General features: G+C 41.2%; 2 protein-coding genes across 6 annotated transcripts in view; one reads left to right on the forward strand and one right to left on the reverse strand.

Annotated features, from left to right (window-relative positions):
* Window positions 1-9,117: 9,117 nt before the first annotated feature.
* vrk1 (VRK serine/threonine kinase 1) lies at window positions 9,118-18,129 on the reverse strand. 3 transcript variants are annotated; one of them, XM_007553090.1, is made up of 13 exons: window positions 18,021-18,129; window positions 16,436-16,614; window positions 16,243-16,298; window positions 14,643-14,712; window positions 13,973-14,060; window positions 13,523-13,631; window positions 12,818-12,910; window positions 11,861-11,993; window positions 11,339-11,459; window positions 11,189-11,247; window positions 10,788-10,957; window positions 9,964-10,054; window positions 9,118-9,421 (listed from the first exon to the last, which is right to left on the reverse strand). In XM_007553090.1, exons 2-13 carry the CDS (start codon window positions 16,593-16,595, stop codon window positions 9,279-9,281), a joined length of 1,293 nt encoding a protein of 430 aa, XP_007553152.1. In that variant the 5' UTR covers window positions 16,596-16,614; window positions 18,021-18,129; the 3' UTR covers window positions 9,118-9,278. The 3 variants fall into 3 exon arrangements, with proteins under 3 accessions (XP_007553152.1, XP_007553153.1, XP_016527457.1); XM_007553091.2 differs by lacking the exon at window positions 18,021-18,129 and adding an exon at window positions 17,640-17,709; XM_016671971.1 differs by lacking the exon at window positions 18,021-18,129 and adding an exon at window positions 17,231-17,609.
* A 303-nt stretch (window positions 18,130-18,432) lies between these two features.
* LOC103138758 (protein phosphatase 1 regulatory subunit 37) overlaps window positions 18,433-19,966 on the forward strand; it is a 39,004-nt gene continuing 37,470 nt past the window's right edge. For 2 of the 3 annotated variants that reach the window (XM_016671974.1, XM_016671975.1), the window contains exon 1: window positions 19,491-19,768. In XM_016671974.1, coding sequence (XP_016527460.1) covers window positions 19,624-19,768 — 145 coding nt within the window. In that variant the 5' untranslated portion in view covers window positions 19,491-19,623. Of the gene's footprint in view, window positions 18,491-19,490; window positions 19,769-19,966 lie in introns of those variants that run through there. The other variant, XM_007553092.1, reaches the window with a different exon arrangement.

Consider the following 19,966-nt stretch of genomic DNA (forward strand, 5'->3'; position numbering starts at 1 on the left):
TACACCATCTTCGATAAACTAGATGTGTTTGATCCAAAAAAAAAAAAAATCAAAGTTTCTGAAATAATCAGATGAGTTTTCTGATACCAATAACCATTCCATGTTCACAGTCTCTTTAATCCCCCTTCGCCATATTTATAATGTCCAATTGTATCAAATTCCTGGTTAATTTGCTATATGTGATAACAACCCATGTAACGTGTAGTTAATAAACAGATTGGTGACTATTATGAATAAATTTTTGCAATTTCTAGCACTGTAAAGGAAGACCAAAGTGAAGATGAGGAAGAATACAAAAGTTATTTCATACATTTCTCCAACTATGATCCCCGAACTCCATTTCAGTCAGCCACCGTGGAATACTGTTGTTGATTTCCTGGAAAATCCTCCTTCTACTGTGGCGCTTCATCAGCAAAGTGTTGGCATTGGGTCCAGTTGACAGATCCAAAGGCAAGAAAAAAAAAAAATCTCTGAAATGTAACTCTGTCATTGTTGCATCTTTCAGATGAGAAACAGATCCCTGTTTAGCTGTCAGGCTGTAGTTAGTTTCTGCCATCTGTACACATAGAGAGAAGTGATGCTAATGCAACTGACGGGTAGTCCAGACTTTCTGCTTTCCCAAAAAAAAACAAAAAAAAAAAAACATCTGTTTACTCAAAGTTCTCAAAAGTTTCTGTTTATTGCATTAAAACCAAACACACAGTTTTAACATTGAGCTGGTTCAGCGATGTCACCCACACAAAAACAGCTCTTCCTACAGCTTTTCGCACTGAAAGCCCACCAGGTCAGTCTACAAGAACTCATTATTTTTGGCTTGTTTAGCGCAGTAAGTGAACTGCATGAAGCTGAAACCTCTCCACTGTGAGTTTATCTTCTGATGGCACACCAGGAGATAAAAAGGGAAATTCCCTATGGGAACAGGTCAAAGAGTCTTAAATAGTTCCAGTTAACACCTTTATTTCTAACAGTGTACCATTTCCAAAACTAAATTTGGACAAGCCGTTTGAGTCTAATTAGTGAGGATGGCGTGCTCTCTTCCGCTGCGGGCTCACGCTGTGATTTTGGCTGATGAGGCGGCTGGATTTTTTATGGGAGCTATTATTCCAATCCATCTTCCTCCTTATCTGCTGTCTGGAGCAGCAGAGGAGCACGGGTTAGCTGGAGAGGGGCCCGCTGCTTCCCGTCCTCGTAGAGCCCGTGGTCAAACTCCAACACTTATTAAATGGACTGATGAGTGACAGAGTTTTAACTCAGTTTTAGGGAAGCCTTTCCCGTAACTCAGGCAGAAACGGTTTGGAAAAGCAGCATAGAGAAATGACAATCAGGGTTTGATTTACTAAATGATCCTATTCTTAACAGACCTCAACTTATAAAATGTTATCTAAGTCAACAATAATTTAGAATTAGGGGAGACCATGAATACACTCATAATACCACATTAATCTCACTAATCTCTGGTTAGGAGTGTGTGAATGGCTTTAATATCAATTAAAGCTGATGGAATGTTTTCAGACCTTCATGAATGAAACAATATAGCTAATTTAGAAAATATTTGTATTGGATCACAATCCAGTCCAGAAGCATCTGTTTTCTGCTCTGGTCTTTATCCATCGCCACTGAGCGCTCTCTCCTCGTTGTGATGGACGGACAGATGAAGGAGGGAGGAGCAGGAGGCTCAGGTTTCACTTCTCCACCTTCTTTTTTTCCACCTCACCCTTGTGCCCCCTCTCAGCCTCTCCTTGCCCCCTCTTCGCCCTCTCCCACATTATGTTCCCATCCTCTCAGCACAGCACAGGAATGGCGGCGCCGCGAATGAGAGGAGCGGAGGATGTGATTGGCCCCCTTCCATCTGTCGTGACTCCAGGATCAAATAATAGGATTGTGTGTGAGAATAGCAGATAATTGCAGTCTGTATTCTGCTCCCTAAGTGTATGATATTAACCCCATGCTCTGTGCTCACCCTGCAGTCATGGGCAGATGGCCGTGTGTTTTGATATCTGAGCCGAAGAGAGGGAGGTCAAGGGTCAAATTGGAGTTCAAATCCAAAAGAGCACTGTCTCTCTACCTCCTTCTTCTCCCACGCTGGAGAAAATATGGATGTCATTCAAAAAAGGACATTCCATGAGACCTGTGCTCTGGCTGACCCCTGGGAGCCCGATGGAGGCGACTGGCAGGTAGACATTTTATACCCACTAACCCACTTATATACACACTGAGTGGCGTGCGGAGGTGTCGGATTGGAGGAAAAATGTAGCTGTGCAGAGTCAGAGGTCACAAAAAGGGCCATTTGAGTAGATTTTCATGTTTAAAACCCATGTTTGACTGTGAGAGCAGCAAGGAAAGTCACAGGCATGGAAAACCGAAGAAAAACAGTCGGGTGAAAAAAGATCAAAGTAATCTGGATGTAAACTGACGACTTTTACCTGTGGTTTAAAATTGTTTGATGAAAGGAGCAGTGTGGGAACGAAGCATTTCATTCACAACTGAAAGTAGTGAATAATCTATATATTAACATGTTTTAATTTTAGCTAAGAGAGAGAATATCAAGCTTGATTATTCTCTCTCTTAAAAAAGTTGGGAGTTTTTGAACCCCAGAGAAATGTGACTCAGGACTCAGTGAAGAAACATTTTTGTAGCTTAGACTCGTCTTAGGAGATATTTTGATCCATTCCTCTTTACTTGGCACCTCAAAGTTCTCTCTCTGCAGATTTTCAGACAGACAACACATCCTCAGTCTGACTGAAAGTATGAAGTATAAACTAAAGCTTACTCCTCAATGTGGGTAAATTGTCAGGCATGATCTACCTTCCTGACCTGCCATATAAAAGGACGGCTTACTTCCTGCTAAGCATTTTTTTTTACTCCTAAAAAAAGTAGGATTCATCTGCTGCCCATTTTTCAGTCCATTTTCTACCCTAGATTTAAATGTTGACCAGGGAGTCTCTACTAGTTCTAATCTTTCTACTCAAGCGATCCAAAAGAAATATTTTTTGAGGCCAAAAACACATTTGAATGTCACAAAATCCCTCAATGAATACGCTGCTTTTTTCCAATAAATAAATCATAAATATCTGTCCTGCATCTCAAACTTAGATCATGATATGCATGAATCTTCGGGAGGAAATATTGAGGTTAAAACATTCATTAAGCATATTCCCCAAATCCACTGCTTCCATGTCCGAGCACGCTCCCACACAGAGCCGTGTCTGTGCAGAAGTGGATCCACGGAGCTGAGCTTCGGTGTAGAATCAGACCCAGGAGAGCTGCTTCACAGGCCGAGGAAGCAGCTCGCTCATTTAATTACTGCCGATCAGGAGCGTCAGAGTGGGAAAACCAGCCGAAGTGGGAAGTGGGTTGAAACGGGTGTTCGGGGTTTGGAGCGAGCTCAGAGCCGATGGATCCAAAAGAAGATATGAAACTTTGCTTTCTTCTACTTGTTTATCAGACAGCCCAGAAGTTTTTGTATATTATGCATCGGTTTAAAAAGAGTAAAGTGAAAATCCTGATGAATGTTGGCTTTGTAGGTTATGGAGTATATGTAATTATGAGTATCAAGTCAGAATCTGATGCTGAAATCCAGCCTTGAACGAGGGTCACAAGCAGTTCAAACATGTACAGATATGGCAAATGCTGATGTACATTTTCAAGAATAAATTAATTAATATACATGTGTAAGAATAAAATAGAGCTTTGGGTTTTGTGAGATCTGCTCAGAACTGAACCTACTGTCTTTTTAAAAGGTAAGTCACATAAATTAATGATGTGTTATAAATGGGACATTTTTTAGGGAAAGAATATTGAACCATCATTTAATTGGCTTTTAAACAATAAAATCCCAACACATGTCTACTTCTGTTGTTTAGAGGAGGAATCTGGGGGAATTTAAGAAGGTTTTGTAGCTGATTAATAAACCTAAAAATGATTCATTTTCAGAATGATAATGCATCATCTATCCGCTGTGCTGAGAATACAGTAGCTTTGTTTTTTAGCTCAACTCAGTGACATGGCGTCAGTGATGATTATGACCCAAGTGCGGATTTATTTTAGAAAATGGAAAGTTGCTGCTTGAGAAGGTTTCGTCCTGCAGAACTGATATGAGATCTGCTGGGACCTGAGAGATGACAAATATTGTTTTCTATTAGTGAATTCCTCAAAACATTCACGATTTTTCTTGTTCATAATTTAATCTTTTTTTTTTTTTTTTTTTTTTACCTCTACTGGATTTGTCTTGTTTGTTTTAATAAAGCCAATGACTGATTAATCCACATTTGTCTGGACGTTAGTGTCTTGAAAAACTCATGGTACACCTTGAACCTTTTCAGAATTTATCACAAAACTTCTAACAAAAATCTAAATTCATATGTTGTCTGCCTCTTACCCCTGAAATAAAATGTCCCTAATTTATTTTGGTTGAGGCATTGCTTTTTATAGAGAATTATTCCCTCTGGGATTGGATGCTGTGCAGCTGGAAGGATTTTTGCTCTTACCTTTTTAAGTCTAAACAGTTATGTGTAACCATGGTAACATGATGGGTTTTCTATAACCAAGACCAAAGCTTTTGAGGAAGAAACTGGCTTTTGCAGGTAATCCATGGGGTATAGCTGTTTGTGTGAATTGTTTTGAGAAATGCACTCACTGTTTTGCAAATGTCGATTCAAGAAATGCGCCAAAGCAACCGAGACAAACTGGATGATTAAGTTTTAGGAAGAGAAAGAGGGAAAAGTTTATGGTTTCCCTAATAATCAGGCTGGATGGACTTTCCACTGTCAAACTGATAAGTTATTTCCTAAAATATATCACCTTAACCAGTCTTATTTTCATTATTTTTAAACTGTATTTAATATTACAGTAAACATGGGACAGCCTTCTCGTGACAGAGGACAGAATAAAAGTCTAGGCCTTTTCTCCAGCTGACCGCCATCCTCATGTCCCTGAACCCAAACGCTTTCACCACAACAATGTTTTGTGGCCCCACTGTGGGACTTTGCCTGGGGCTTCCCACCGGCCCTCGGTGTATTTTGAACGAGCGCGACCTCCCCAAGGACCCCCGACAAGCTTCTTCACCCCGGTCACAGAGGGCTCCGCCTGGGGCCAGCCCACCAGCCGGACCCTGTCGCCTCTTCCAGACATCCAGGGGAGCGGAGCGTGCTCCCCCAGGACGGAGCACACACACCCCGCAACACACACACTGTCTGTGGGACTGACAGAGGATAAAAGGCTTCTGTAGAGGGGAACATGGAAGGAGATTAAAGTGATATTTCGTTGCTTTTCCTTTGATGGTGACAAAACTGAAGTGTTTGAAAGATTCATGTGAGCAAATTAGGACAATCATGTTTCTTTTGAGTGAATTCGTGGCTGCAGACATGAAAAGATCACATGACCTTAAAAAAAAAAAAAAAAAACGTCATATTTATTTATTTTTCGGGCTATAAAAATGCAGCTAGGCGGTCCAACAGCATGGCTGATTAGCCCCTAATAGATGTTTCATGGCCTGAGGTCTAAGCTGCTTAATAAATATGTCCACATAAGTTTATTTCCTGCTAATGGCTCAGTCAGCATGGCATCCATTACCGACTGTGATCCAATTTAGAGCCAAACCAGAGTTGAGGAATTTCTCGGCTGCCAATTTCCCGATGAAATCGATCCATGACCAGTCTGCAGCGCCCAGACGGGCTGTGGCTGGTGGAGATGAAGTGTCCGCCTCAGGGTGGAAGATTTTTAAATGTTTGGTCTCACTGGAGCAACGCTGTGAGTTAGCAAAAGATGGTTTTGTGAGCTGCAAAAAATAATTAATTTTAATTGCCGATGCTTGAAACAACACGAAGACGACTGGGGATGGAAAAGTTTGAAATTCTTCCAATGGGTTCTGAAAACCCAACATCAATTTACAGAAAATAAATGACATTTTTCAAGGTCGTCATCCTCCAAAACGGTGAACCTCTGTAAGTGTGTTTTTGATATTTAGTAAGTTTTCTTTCGGGACTGTTCTGTATTTATCTTCACCCATCCTTCCATTACCTCTGTTCTCCTCGTCTCTGCAAAGGAAAATAAGCATCCCCACATCATCATGCTGCCTCTACCATGTTTTTCAGTGGATTTGGTGTCTTCAGGGTAAAATTTCCTCCAAACTTTCTTTGCATCTGGTACATTCAGTATGGTCTTGTCTGACCAGAGAATCTTCTTCCACTTGTGGCAAAAACCTAAACAGGACATCCAATGATATTTTTCTTGCCGTTGAGGGTTCACATTGTTATCAAGCCTGCTGGACAAGGACCGAAGGCTCACCTCCTTTCTGACCCAAAAAACCCCTTTGTGCTGCCAATAATCTGCATGAAAGCCCTCAGATATTCTGCAGTGGACATTCTGAAGAGCGAAGTTGACCCTCCATCTGAAGGATCAGCAGCAGAGAAAGGGCTCCAGCTTTTCTAAGTTTCATTTTACTGCTGCTTCTCCACACCTAAAGGAAAAAAAAAATCTGAAATTAAATGTGTGTGTATATTTTATCATGTCTGCTATCGTCTGGTGAAAATTGCAGGTAGCTGAGTGTTTAACATTCTCTTGTCAAGCGTCCTCCTGCTGGGACAATAAATGCCTGTCCAGTTTTGCTCACAGCGGCGGCTGCAGATTACAAACAGCAGGAGCACACTGGAGTCTGAACACAAAACCGATAAGGACGCCCGTCTCTGTGCTGCTGTTGCTTTGGCTGGCTTCTCCCCTGCTCCAGCAACCCGCTGCTTTCTAATATTTACACACAACTCGAAAGGCAAATGTAGCGTAACTTCAGCCACACACTGCACCCACACCTGGAACCTGTGTGCACATTTCTCTGTGTTGCTTTGACAAAGAAATAGAAGGAAAATGAGAACTAAAATTATAGTGCAAACAGTGAAATTTCATTACATCTTTTTATCCAGGAGTTTGCAGGGAAGGAGGTGTGGATGATTGCAACTGTTGGAAAGTTTTTTTTTTTGTTGTTTTTTTTTGAGGGCTGGAAGGTGGCTGGAATAAAATGTGTGTGTGCGTGTGTGTTACCTGGCTGAGGAAGGAGCGGGAGGAGGGTGAAATGCAGATTTATTGTTGAAGCTGTGACAATTGGAGAGCCGGAGAATGCAGCAATACGACGCAGGAGGCCACTGACACAGCACATTATTCACATGTGCAAGACAAAGAGCCGCGTACGATTTACATTAAAGCTCAATGAAAAGAAAAATTACTTCTCTGGAACTTTTTACATCACATTCTGAGTCTTAACAGGCACCAGAATGTCAAAAATATATGTTGGCTCAGCTCCTCTCAGTAAGTTTAATATCTTGAAATACGACATGATTTACCGATTTAGTGTGTCAGTTTGGTTTCTCACCATCTGCTGCTTTATAACAGCCTTCAGCTCAATTCTTAAACCTGTTTTTGACTATTTCATGGCAACAAAAACCATAGGAAGAGTAAAATTTAACTTGTTTTCTGATGTGTTTGCAACCCATTTCATCAGCACTCAAATCCACTGTGTTCTCTGTCCAGCTCTGTTGTCGTCCCATCACAGCATTTCAATCTGAAAAGCACCTGGACTTTGAGTAGGCCTTTACAAAAACCCTGATTGTTACTGTGTTGTAGATTTGCAGCAGTGTTGCAAACCATTTCCATAATAACGAATGGGATATAAAATGTGCATAAAATCTTACTCCACTGAGTGAAAGGCAGACACGCTGATGATCAGCTGATCAATGCATTTGATTAGCAACTCGGGTTGATTTAAAACCAGGAGGTATTCATGAGATTACACCAAACTGTTTGCCTCGAACATTCCAACAGTCCTTTGTCTTTAAGTTTTGGACCCCCACCACCACAGAAAACACTGACAATTGTCACAAACACAGAAACCCGGCGTTTGAGGAAACTGCTATTGAGTTCTGGCCTGGGGAGGGTCGGCTCCCATATCATGAGAGCAGCGGTTAGTCGACTGCTGCGAGGCTCGCCCATCGCATGCCGACCGCAGAGGACGCTCAGGTAAGGCCCCCACAACGAATTAGCCGGGCCCTTCTTCCTCTTTTCCATCCCTGCCCCCCCTCGCCGCCCTGCAACATCAATTTACTGTCATTATGTACTGCTGCCCCCTGCTGTGGGCCCACGGCTGTGACGCCCCTGAGGTCAAAGTGTGGGAGGGGGCTGAAGAGGCTCTTTACTCCTGAGGAGGCTGGAACAATCAATAGCTAGCCACCAGCCGCCGCAGGGGCCCCCCCGAGGGCCCTCACGCCACCAACATTAGTGGAGATGTCTTCCTCCGTAGGGAGGAAGCCTGTTGGGAGTTAATGAGAGAGGTGGGGGCCTGAGGACAGGAGGCAGATGAGGGGGAAACGGACAGCTTGTCAGCAACATCTTGAGTGTGAAGTGTTAACGTGAGCGCTCGCTGTGATGGAGAACAGAACTCTGATCGTCTGACTTGAGTTTCTGACATCTTCTGCGGAAATCTAAGACGCACAAACAAGGAGATTTAAGGCTCCTGCATCATCCCGTCTCCGAGGTAACGGCTTCATTGGAGCTGCGCTGCAGGTTGTGGCTGGTGAATGACTTTATAAAGCACTGATCTGGGAGCTGGACTGTAACATTTAAATCAAGAATATATATTTTCATCATTAATTAAAAACAATCCATCTAATCTTTCTGGGAATTAGTGGGCATGTATGCAGCTGTAATAAGATCAACTTCAGATTTTGGGATAAACTTCAGAAAAATGTCCATCAGCCGAGTTATTTTATCAAGTCCTGATGAGGCTGACCAAGTCTTTGCATGGGCCATCCAGCATTTCATCTAATAATCCAATAAACAGGAGGAGTGTCCCGCATTTTATCTCTAATTTTTAATCAGCACCTCTGCAGGACATAACACCCTCCAAGGATTTGGGTGTCAAACAGGGCTCTTACCGCCAGGCTGTTTAATGTGCACGACTACAGTTAATGAGCTAAACAGAGCGCAATATAAAAGCTTTCAATGTGCAGAAAATCAGTGAAATATCACAGAAATTCCAACAAAATGAGTTATGCTGCTTATAAAGATAAATTCCATCAGAAATTGAAAAATAACTGATAAATTAATGTAGCAGTGGCTGAAATTACAAAAATATTAGTTTAAGTTCCTCTTTATTTCAACAACTCTGGCGTCACTCAGGCACAGACAAACATTTTTTCAGAGTATTACTACATAAAAAAAAACAGTTCAATGTTTAAGAAGCAGCAGAAACAGAAAGAAAAAGGAGGAGGAGGAGTGTAGAAACACATGAACATTCAGGAGTCGACTTTCTTTCTTCCTCTGGTCTGCCGGGCAAGTCCAGGCGACGTCTGGGTTGCCATGTCCACCAGTTTGGATTTCTTGTCACCCTTTCGAGCTCTGGGAGCAGCTTTGGAGCTTTCCTTCTTTCCATTGACCTCTGCAAGAGGAAAACCAGCTCCATAACTCACTGAACAGGACTGACTCAACCCGCAGTAAAAAGCCACGAACAATACATGTAGCAGATAAATAGCAATACATATCACGATAAATACGTGAGCAATATCAACAGATAATATGTCTGAACTCCAAACCAGAATCCAACAGAATTCTGGGAGATGTAGGCAGAGGAAAGGCTTTAGCTGCACAAAACGTTAAGCAAGGTTGGTGGCATCAACAAGCTCACTCACTCTTCGGTTACCTAGCAACAACCTGTTGAGCAACGTGCACAGCAGCAGTTTCATGTTTTTGCCACTGTGCTTCATAACTTCATAATAAAAACAATGAAATGTTAAACAAGAGAATGAGTAAAACAACTTCAGAGGAAATTGTGGTTGAAACAGAAAAAGTCATGTCATCAGTTTGGTTGTATTTCAGACATTTAAAACAAAAACTAGTCAATAATTATCGATGTCGACCGATATGACAACCTTATACCGTGATATATCAGCCAGCCCTACATGTACGTTGTTGGAATCTCACCTTTTTCCTTTGAGGGCTTCCTTTTCTTGACAGAACTTCCTTCAGCATCGTTCTCCCCCGTTTTGTCCGCCGCTTTCTTCCTCTTGGTCACCTTTTAAAGTCAGAAATTAAAATAAGAAAATGTGATCTGTTCTTTAGCTTATTCTTTTACTTTATTGTGTAAAAATTGTCATTGTTGAAGAAAAATGTTAATCAGTATATCTTCTCCTGTGTAACTGCACTGCTACAAATCTGTACTTCTTTTTTCTAGCCATTAAAACACCAGAAACATCTCCAGTTCAAGTCTCACAGTTCAGAGGGGAACATGAATGTGACAGGAATCATGACCCAGGCAGAGAGCTGCAGCTCCAGATGAGGGCTGAAAGAAGAACTGCTGATAGTCTCAGTCAGAGATCGACGTCTATGAAAGATGACTTTCTCCCGCCACCCGTTTCTCTCCATCACTCCTCCTCCCCTTTATCTACTGCTGCATTTGGATGCCTAATGATGGCCACGTGGCGCCCGCTGAGGAGAACAGATTGGCAGGATAATTACATACAATAACCAGCGCAGAGACCCGGCAACCTTTTGGCTGGAAACACTGGTCCCTGGTGGTATCTTCCATATACACAAAGAGCAAACGTGGCAAAGAAACAAAGAGCGCAGAACAATGGCAGAGGCATAAAAAAAAAGGTGAAAAAAAAGAAACTGGATCAGGATGAGTTTTATGTGACTCCAAGCAACTGATTTAAAATGCAAACGGCTATCCAACTGATCATGAACCGATTTCTGAAAGTCTCAGAATGTGTGTATGCGTATGTGTGTGTGTGTGTGTGTGTGCTGACCTTGGCAGGAGGTGTTGTCACTCTGCTGACATGTGTGAACTCCAGCTGGCCGTCATCTTTCGCCTGGATGCTCTTCAGCCCGTTCTGCAGGATGGACCGCAGCTTCTTGTACGGAGGCGTGTCTTTGTAGTCTAGAGACTTCACTTCCTCCATGAACTTCTGGAGCTCATCTAGAACATGAGCACACCTGCATCAGCTTCAATTATACAGCCATATAAACGGGTTGAGGTCTATCATGTTCAGAGAAATGTTGTTTTGTTATGATGGCTGAAGTTCAGGGAAGCAGAAGAAAGAAGAAGATCAAATGTCTCTGCCTTAAAGAGGAGGAGAAAGCCAAAACTATTGTTGCATTTTAGCACCTGGTTGGAATAAAGAGAGCCAACCTTCAGTTTTCTTCTCACCTGGTTTTTCTTGAGGGGGGAAACACTTGGACAGAAAATCAGAGATGTCTTCCTGACTCCTAGGAGGGGAAAACATTTAAAGCATTTTTAGGATATTCGGAGGAAGCCAAGCGATCCCAGCTGCAGTCCGGATTTTGTCCCAAGTCCCACCTGATCTTGGAGTCTCTGACGTAAAGCGGGTCCTGCAGCCGGTCCTCCCAGGGGAGCCGACCACAGAGCCACTGGACCATGCAGAAACCGAGGATCTGCAGGTCGCTGCGCCTGGAGGGAGCTGCAGCCAAAAAAAAAAAAAACAGAGCAAGTTCAATCACACCAAGAACAGCTGAAATACGATAAGTCCAGCCTGATATAATAAGACACTGTTTAAATTCACTTATTCACTTTGTTTTCCCATCAAGAGATCAATATTAATCTAATTCCAGAGAATCTTCCTAGTTTAACACACACAGGCTTGGACATATCACCCCTCACTCACCACATCACTGATCTATAAAAGTAATAACACTGCGCACTGTGTTTTTTATTTTATTAACACTACTGAGCATACAACACCGTTCAGATTGCTTACCAAGATTGGCCGAGATTAACAGGGAAATAATTTCATTTTATCGGGTGAAAGAAAAGGCTAATTTAAAAACATTGGATCAACCAGATTGTGTCATTTGGACCTACATGCTCCTTTGTGGGCGTCGATGCTGGTGAACTCGATGGTTCCGTCGTGACATTTCTTCGGGTCTTCTTTGTACTCCTTGAGGACGCCGTCAGGTGCGTACCTGTAAGCCAGCCCGTAGTCGACCAGGTAAACCTGCAAGACGGCGCATACGTTCATTTACACACCTCATAAGCTCGGGGGTGCAGTCAGACGTTAAGAAGAAGCTGAAGATGACTTAGTGTGTTGCACGATGGGACGGTGCTGCACAGTTTCCTCTGCACAGGTTTGGACAAAAGAGTCAATTTACAATGGAAGAAACAGAGACGGGAACATTTTTGCTTATTTCCACAAATCCTGTCTCTAACATGCAGCTGCTAAAATTAATCCTAACATTGAGGTCAAGGGTTTCCTCTTTGTTAGGTACACCTGTTAGATTGCTCACTAAGACAAATGGCAAATAAGCAGAAAGAAGAGATGACTCCATCTTCTTCAGAGGTCAACATAAATATCAGCAGGTATCAGAAACTTCGAGTCCGTTTGGGTTTTAATAAAGAAGCTGTGTGAAAACCCTGCAGCTCAGAAAAAGGAGCTTTAAGAGCATTAAAAAAAATCTAAAAACAGCCACTCTACATGATGTTGAAATCCCGCAGGGCTGATTTTTAAATTGTCATTTATAAATAGCTCTTTAATAACAACACCACTGATACATTATTAATCTCCAAATTAAATATTTGCCCCCACCCCCACCTTGTTTGCTGGAAAAATCTCAAAGCTGCTTCCTTTTAATCTCACACACACACATGCTCTGCAGGCTTTAATTGAGTCTAATGAAGCCGTTTGAGTGTATAACAATAAAAAAAGAAAACAACACACACATAAACACAATCATCTCTGCGGTCACAGAAAACACTGATTCTCAACAACAAAGAACATTTCTGATCTTGAACCCGCAGCGTGCTGGTTTCACTGGTACTGACCTGGTTGGGATCTTTGTGGCTCAGAAGCAGGTTTGATGCTTTGATGTCGGCGTGCACGTACTCGTGCTCGTGGATGAACTCCAGAGTGTCCAGCTGCACAGAGAAACAGGGAGGATGAGGAGATGATGAGAGCTGCATGAACCTGGATTTTAGTGTGTTGAACTAGAATTTCCTTCACAAGCTGACATTCACTACAGTGGTGAATAACAGGCTGACTCGGTCCACCACAGAGACTTTTACATTTTAAATTCCTCCTTGGGTGCTGGTTGGCTAGGTCTCCAAGCTACAGTTCTAAGAGTTTTCCTTCTTACACGTTCAGCATGTTAATCTTCCCTTTTTGATCTGAATTTCAAGCTGTATATTTTGCTGTCAGTGTTTTCTGTGTTCTCCATGTTGCTAGCAATGATCCCTAATTTTGACGTTCCAGTCATAACGTCAACGCTATTCAGCAATTTTTGACAGCTGCTTTGCTGTTATTTTTTAATATCCTTTTTATAAATTTCAAATTTATAAAAAAATAATTTAAATTCATAATTTATAAAAAAATATATATATTAAAACTATAAAAACGTAAAACTTTTACAAATTTCAAATTTATAAAAACTGCGTAGTTTCTCGGAAATACCTCAGATGTTTGGCATTTATTCAGATTTCTGTAGAAGCTGCAAAAGGAAAATGAACAAACTGGAATGACTGGTGACCCACCAGGCGAAGACCGAGCTGCAGGACCAGTTTTCTAGGGAATTTCTTTCCACATTCCTCAAACTTCTTCTGCAGGTCAGTCCCGAGCCTGTCGATCACCATGAAGCGGTACCTGAAAAGAAAACAGATGCACGGATGAAACACCCAACAGAAACATAATTCTTCCTTTTGCAACAAGTAGACTGATGCATGAAATGTTGAAATGTGATCCAATCACATTTCAACATAAGCTTATCAGATAAGCAGTATCCGCTTATCTGTTGTGATCTGCTTCATTTTAATACATATACATAAACCTTTGGCTAAGTTTAGTTGCATTGAATGTGCTTCCTCAGCAAACCCAATAGAAGTTAAATCCTTATTTTATAAAGAAGCATTTGAGATTCAAGCCCAAAAAGTAACCTAAGAGGATTACAGTCATATTATAACACATAAAAATGATCCTCAGCTCACCTTTTGTCCCCTTTGTTATGCAGACCTGAGCCCCAGTACCTGGGAACTCCCACATGCTTCAGCTTCTGATCCTTCAACCAGTTCTGAACTGCACAACAAGAGGAAACAATTAAATTAGAGATGGTCTGGTTGCTCGAACTTCCAAAGAAAACTACGATGTACTAGAGTAGGAATGCCATGAGATTACAGTTCTGTGTGTTGTAAGGTGTGTGTGTGTGTGTGTGTGTGTGTGTGTGTGTGTGTGTGTGTGTGTGTGTGTGTGTGTGTGTGTGTGTGTGTGTGTGTGTGTGTGTGAGTGAAGGGTGTTTGTCCAGCGTGGCTGGGAGCTAATCTGCTGCTGGGACAAATATTTACCAACAACGTGAGAGTCCCACATGAATAAAAGATGAGCCTTTGCTTCCTTAGTAATATAGCAGTTAATTGTCAGGGGAGATTGACATTTGGATTGTTATTATATAAAATGCAGAGCGGTGGCCCGGGGGCCAGGAGAGCTCCGCCCTCCCCTCCCTCAGAGGAACCCTCTGCAGCAACACACTGGTTTTAATTAAGAAAGTTGCCTTTGTTTTATTTGCTTGGCCTGCTGCAGACATGCTCGGTGTTCTGATCACAGGGCTGGGAGCTGATGGATGATGATGATAATGATGATGGTGATGATGATGATGGGACTCACTGAGATCCGGCTTGGCAGCTCTCATGTAAAAATGCAGCTCAGAGAAGAGAGGTCCGTTTTCACTCGGCTCCTGCGGACACAACCACCACCGCCGGAGTAAGTCCACATATTTATCCAGTAAAGAAAAAGAAAAAAAAAAGGAGGATGTCCTAATTCATTAAATTTTTAGTGACGAGAAAAATCAACTTAAGCCACAGGGATACACTTCTGTATGAGCTGAATGGACCCACAGTTTGTGTTGGAGGGGACGGATTCCTTAAATGTACTCATCTTATATCCAACTGGCTGCAGGATTCAGTTCATACATTTGGAAGTAATGAAACTGCCAAATATTAATCTGTGTTTTATGGATGGAGAATTAAACAATGGAGGAAAGTCTGGAAAACACTCAAATGAAATTCCATACTTTTCCAGATTACAGAACTAAATTTCCCCTTTTAGTTCAGCTCTCTCTAAAGAGTACAAATCATGACAGATGCTGCTCCCACTTCCTCTACTTATCAACAAAACCATAAGATACTAGAACTTCTAAACTTGGAGCAGTACTTCATCCTCACCCTGGCATTTAACTCTTGGCTTTGGGCTCTGAGCTGCTAATCTCTACGCAAGCTGCTTTTCACTTGCAGCAAATTCCTCTAGTTCTGTCTGAAGGTTCTGGAGTGTTTGAAATGAAGACAATATGGAAGAAATTGCACCTTCCATCTGTGACAAAGTCCAACCACAAGGAAAGTCAAACACACATCGTTTTATTTTTGACCAGCAACCAAACTTAACTGCTTATGTAGCAACCAAATGCCATATGGTAAGGGATCTAAAGCCCACACGCGACGATGATGGTTCTGAGGTTTTTTCATAATAAACTACAAATGACTAATGGTTGGGCTAACATTCAGGCATCCACATGCATTGTCAATATGAAAAGTACACAATTTCCCCTGATTTTGAAGTTGAGCTATCAGTCCAACCTTCCTCTATTGGTTTATTTTATTTTATTCTTTATGTGGATAAAATTTTACTGGCAGGTTCAGAAATACCCTAAGGTATTTTTGTCAATACTGATGTTTTTTGTCTGAAATGATGACAATACAGCGAGAAAGGCGCTGAGTTGGCAACAGTGGGTCACTATTGTTAACCGTAAATGTGCAGACATCACTTGGTGGGCAGGTCTGTCTGTCAAACGTCTCTCACAGCAGAGCACTAGAGGACAGTGGTTGATTTTTAGACCTTTGTCGAGTTAAATAAGATCGATGGATAAGATCAACTTCACATGTATCGGCTCATCACCGATATCCCAAAACTAAGGAAATCAGGGCCGATTTATCATGCACCTCCAATAGATTTCACTCTGCTGCAGTTAATGAGGCAGACACTCTGGTTTTACCACAAATCACTTCTGCTGAAGTGACAATGTTTTTTCTGGTCTCCCTCCAGATAACAGATATACTTCTCCTCATTCAAGATTTTTCCAAACAGAAAACAAAGCAACCCAATTATGTCTCAGTTGTTTTTTTTACTGTTTTAGAGGAAGTACCTCAGAAGGTGTTCAAGTCATACAAAAAGGTTGGGGACGTCTGAACAATGCAACCGCAATCTGTCTCACCACTTTGATGACATAGGGAGCATCTGGTCCAACGGGTTTGTCAGAGTTTTGATCAGCTGGTGAAAAACAGAGTGAATGTCAGGAGTTGGTAATACTCGTATAAAAAAAAACATACCTTTTATACAATCCTGTTTACATGTTTAAAATCAAACAAGCTCAGATAAAAAGCAAGTAGATGCTGGGGGGTTCTTACCCAGGTATAAGAGACCAAAGCCCCCCTTGCCGATTGGAGCTCCCAGCTTCCAGGACTTCTTTCCAGTATCTGTCAGGACTTCTCCAGGTGGGAACTCCTCTGCCAGCTTCCTCTTAGCAGGAGCTCTTCCTTTCCCCACTGCCTTGGCTTTAGGAGGCATCGGAAACGGACGGTCAGAGCTGTAAGAGATAATTCCAGATTTAAAGAATGAAGTTCCAATAGCTGGGCTCACAGACTGCAGCTTGCTACTAGATAGTTTTTCTTTTAAAAAACTGATATAAGGAAGCTCTGTGTGCTCTGATTGGCCAGCTCTGCCCAGAAACTGAAACTTAATAGCTTTATTGATGGATAAACTGGTACATGTCCATGAAAATACTTTCAAAAATGATACACAAGGTTATTTTTTAAATCAGAAATTGTGACATTTATATTCTAATACAAATGACTAATGGTTGGGCTAACATTAGTTAGCCCAACTAAGTAATGTTAGTTGTTAGACGTTATTTGAATCACGTCTTGATTCAAATAACAGAACCGTCAAGTTGCTGTTAGGGTTCACTCAATAAAAGAAAAAAAAAAAACAAAAAAAACATTGAAACATCATTAATAATAAAAGTTAAAAAATATTTAAGTCATCCTTCAAAGTGAGTGAAAAATGTTAAAAAAAGTATTAGTGTTGCATAAAAAAAAACAAAAAAAAAAAACTAATAAATTTGTAACGTTAGGGTTTTTGCTTGAATGGATAGTGGGGAGAGCAATATAATTTAATTTGTGAAGGTGAAGCTGTGAATTTAAACAAAAATCCTAAATAAAACAAATGGAGGACGGCAGATTAATTGGATGTTTATGGAGCTCTGGTTGTGGAAAACCGGAGAAGAACTGGAGCAAATTCCCGGTTTTAGCACCGACTTTGGTGCAAAATCACGAAAAGAAAAACCGCCCTAAGCTTGATAGGTGTATCACTAATGCAATGACTGGATGTCATCTTAACAATGCCATTCACAAATTTTCAACCATGATGAATCTGCAGAACTGAGAGGAACATTGAAAGGAAGACGAGACAGTACGAGTGTCTGCATTTCTATCTCTGCGACCAAACAACAGTCACACGGTCGAATTGGGAGTCAGGCATTCTGGCTGATGGATCTAAACGGAAGATCTGGGTGAAGTCGCGGCTGATGAGTCGTTACAATGGAGTACAAACCAAACCACGTCCACTCGGTGCACAGATATCCACACTGGGGAACAAGTGATGCTCAAACCCGGATATAAAATGTGATGTCATCACGTAAACTAAGACAGCTCCGAGAAGTTTAGGAGTCGAACGCCGAGCCTGAAACGCACTAAAGGATGTTATTTCTCTACCATGCCATCAGTTTCTGTTTATAGTGTAAATGAACCTCTGTGTAACCAGATCAATGGCTTTAATGCTACCTGTGAGCCGCAGTGAAAACAAATAAAACCGAAACACACACCGGTTAGCATCGTGCTAACTGCGCAGACTCACTACATCTGATCCGTTTAAAAATAATAAATCTTATGTATACGTCACCCATTGACGAGGATTAAAAATAACAATACACACCCTGGATGTGTTCTTTATAGATGATTGTTGGCTAAAATTGTTCGAAGACAGACAAGCAGCAAAACTACCGCTCAGGAAGCGGCGTCACGGCGCTTACGCTTTCTATTGGTCCAACACTACGCGTAACGGGCAGAACGTAAAGGTGCATTCAGGAAACAAAAGCTCCTCGGAAAATCTGTATTCAGACTCAAAAGATACACCTCAGTCATCAGAAAGAACCGAAGACGCATTTTATTTAAGAGTTTACATTAATATAGACGTAATTTATATAAATGATTCACCGAATAAAGCCCACAACAAATAATGCACAGTTTACTAATTTTCCGCAATACCTACTAAAACATTAAGGTTATTATTCTTTAAAATTTCCCGTTTCTTGAAGTTACTGAACTATAATTCTGCCTGGCATGTCCTACACCAAAACCACTTTCTTATGCACCAGTACTACCGACGAAGAACGACTTCATGTGGTAAATTAATTGATAGGATGCTTAGATACAATTTGTATAAAACTTAGAAAACATAGCTGCACTCTTCAACCTAAAATGACAAATTGCCAACCAAGAAAACAACAACAAAATAAACCGATTTATAAATTGATTTAAAGGTTCGTAAAGTTAAACTAAAATGTCGAAATATACAATTTATTTTTACTTTTTAAATAAGTTGGAATTTGTAAATTAGTGCATGCCTTCACAGAAAGTGTTTATGAACCCCATAGTAAAGGGCAGATTATTGGGGCCAGTATTGCAGCCGAATGGCCTACCTTTTCGTCAACTAGTCAGCCATTAGTTATTCTCCTCTGTAAGTATTCAAGAGTCAAACGTGAATCCATTTAGCTGACGGCTTAAGCTTAGTTGAAAACGTGTTATTTTACGGGACAGTCAAACATTTTAGATGAAGTTCATTTTAAAATAAAATAACAAAGACTAACATGTTTTGTGGATTTACTTCATTTGAAAGTTCACGTGATTCTGATGCCTTGGGCCTCTTTCTGAAATTACCATATTTTTTTCAAATTCCTTTCCCTGTTCAAATTAACCTCTTTAGTTCATGTTTCTCTTAATATTTGGTGCCATCTAAAATAAATAACAGAACACAAGGATAGTACCGAAGCAGTAAAAGATGAAAAATGGCTACCATTATGGCATGCAAGTCTGAGATCAGAGGAGTTTTTGTTCAGTGTTGTTCTTTGTGCAAAATCAAAAGACATCAGTATGTGTGATGCTTTTCTCATAATGAAATGGAGAAAAAAAAATCCTTCACCTTTGCAGCCCATCTCCCGAATGTTGCTGTGAATGCTGCATTTAAATAGCAATGTAAATGTTGCAAGTCTTGTGTGTTTTGAATGTGTCATTTGATACAAACATATTGAGTATCACCTGCAACCTGGAGCACAACTCATGAATAAGATATTGGTTCTTCAGTGCATTGTTTCCAGGTGCCATCTAGCAGGGCGAGCAGCTGGAAGTGGGCCCCTGTTTGTTCTCCTTCCTCTTTTAAATCAGGAAAACTTCACTTTCCTTTCCCATGTCTACGTCTCATACATTGACTGAGCTAAACTGACTACACGTTTTTCTTTTTTTTTACCCATCTTGTTGTGATGACGCGCTGCAGTGATAGTGGTGAGGACAGCACAGAGAATCCAGACAGAAACCAGAAGAAGAGAAAGAAAAGGGGGAAACATGTGTCGTTCCCTCCTGATGAACAGATAGTGTCCGGCTTTGCAGAGGATGCAGGCAGAACAGGTGAGCTGCTGTTTGACTGCACATTTAGTTGAAGTACAGTTGCAGGAGGACTGAACAGATGATTACTGTGTACTTTGTTGCAATTAAAGGACACTCAGTTTACTAAAAAGGTAGCCATGAAGTGTGGCAATCGTTCTGTGAAGATCCCTGGTCAAAGAGGGAGAAGTAGCCATGAGATAAGACAAACAGTACTGATCA

This window comes from Poecilia formosa, unplaced genomic scaffold (genome assembly GCF_000485575.1).
Source record: "Poecilia formosa unplaced genomic scaffold, Poecilia_formosa-5.1.2 Scaffold54, whole genome shotgun sequence".
Lineage (NCBI taxonomy): Eukaryota > Metazoa > Chordata > Actinopteri > Cyprinodontiformes > Poeciliidae > Poecilia > Poecilia formosa.

What these genes read in the sequence shown, in the direction of transcription:
- vrk1 (XM_007553090.1), bottom strand. Translation starts at nt 16,595, where the DNA reads ATGCCTCCTAAAGCCAAGGCAGTGGGGAAAGGAAGAGCTCCTGCTAAG. An exon ending in CGACGCCCACAAAGGAGCAT is followed by an intron (nt 11,460 to 11,860) that starts GTAGGTCCAAAT and finishes TTTTGGCTGCAG; the next exon opens with CTCCCTCCAGGCGCAGCGAC. An exon ending in CCCCCCTCAAGAAAAACCAG is followed by an intron (nt 10,958 to 11,188) that starts GTGAGAAGAAAA and finishes CTCATGTTCTAG; the next exon opens with ATGAGCTCCAGAAGTTCATG.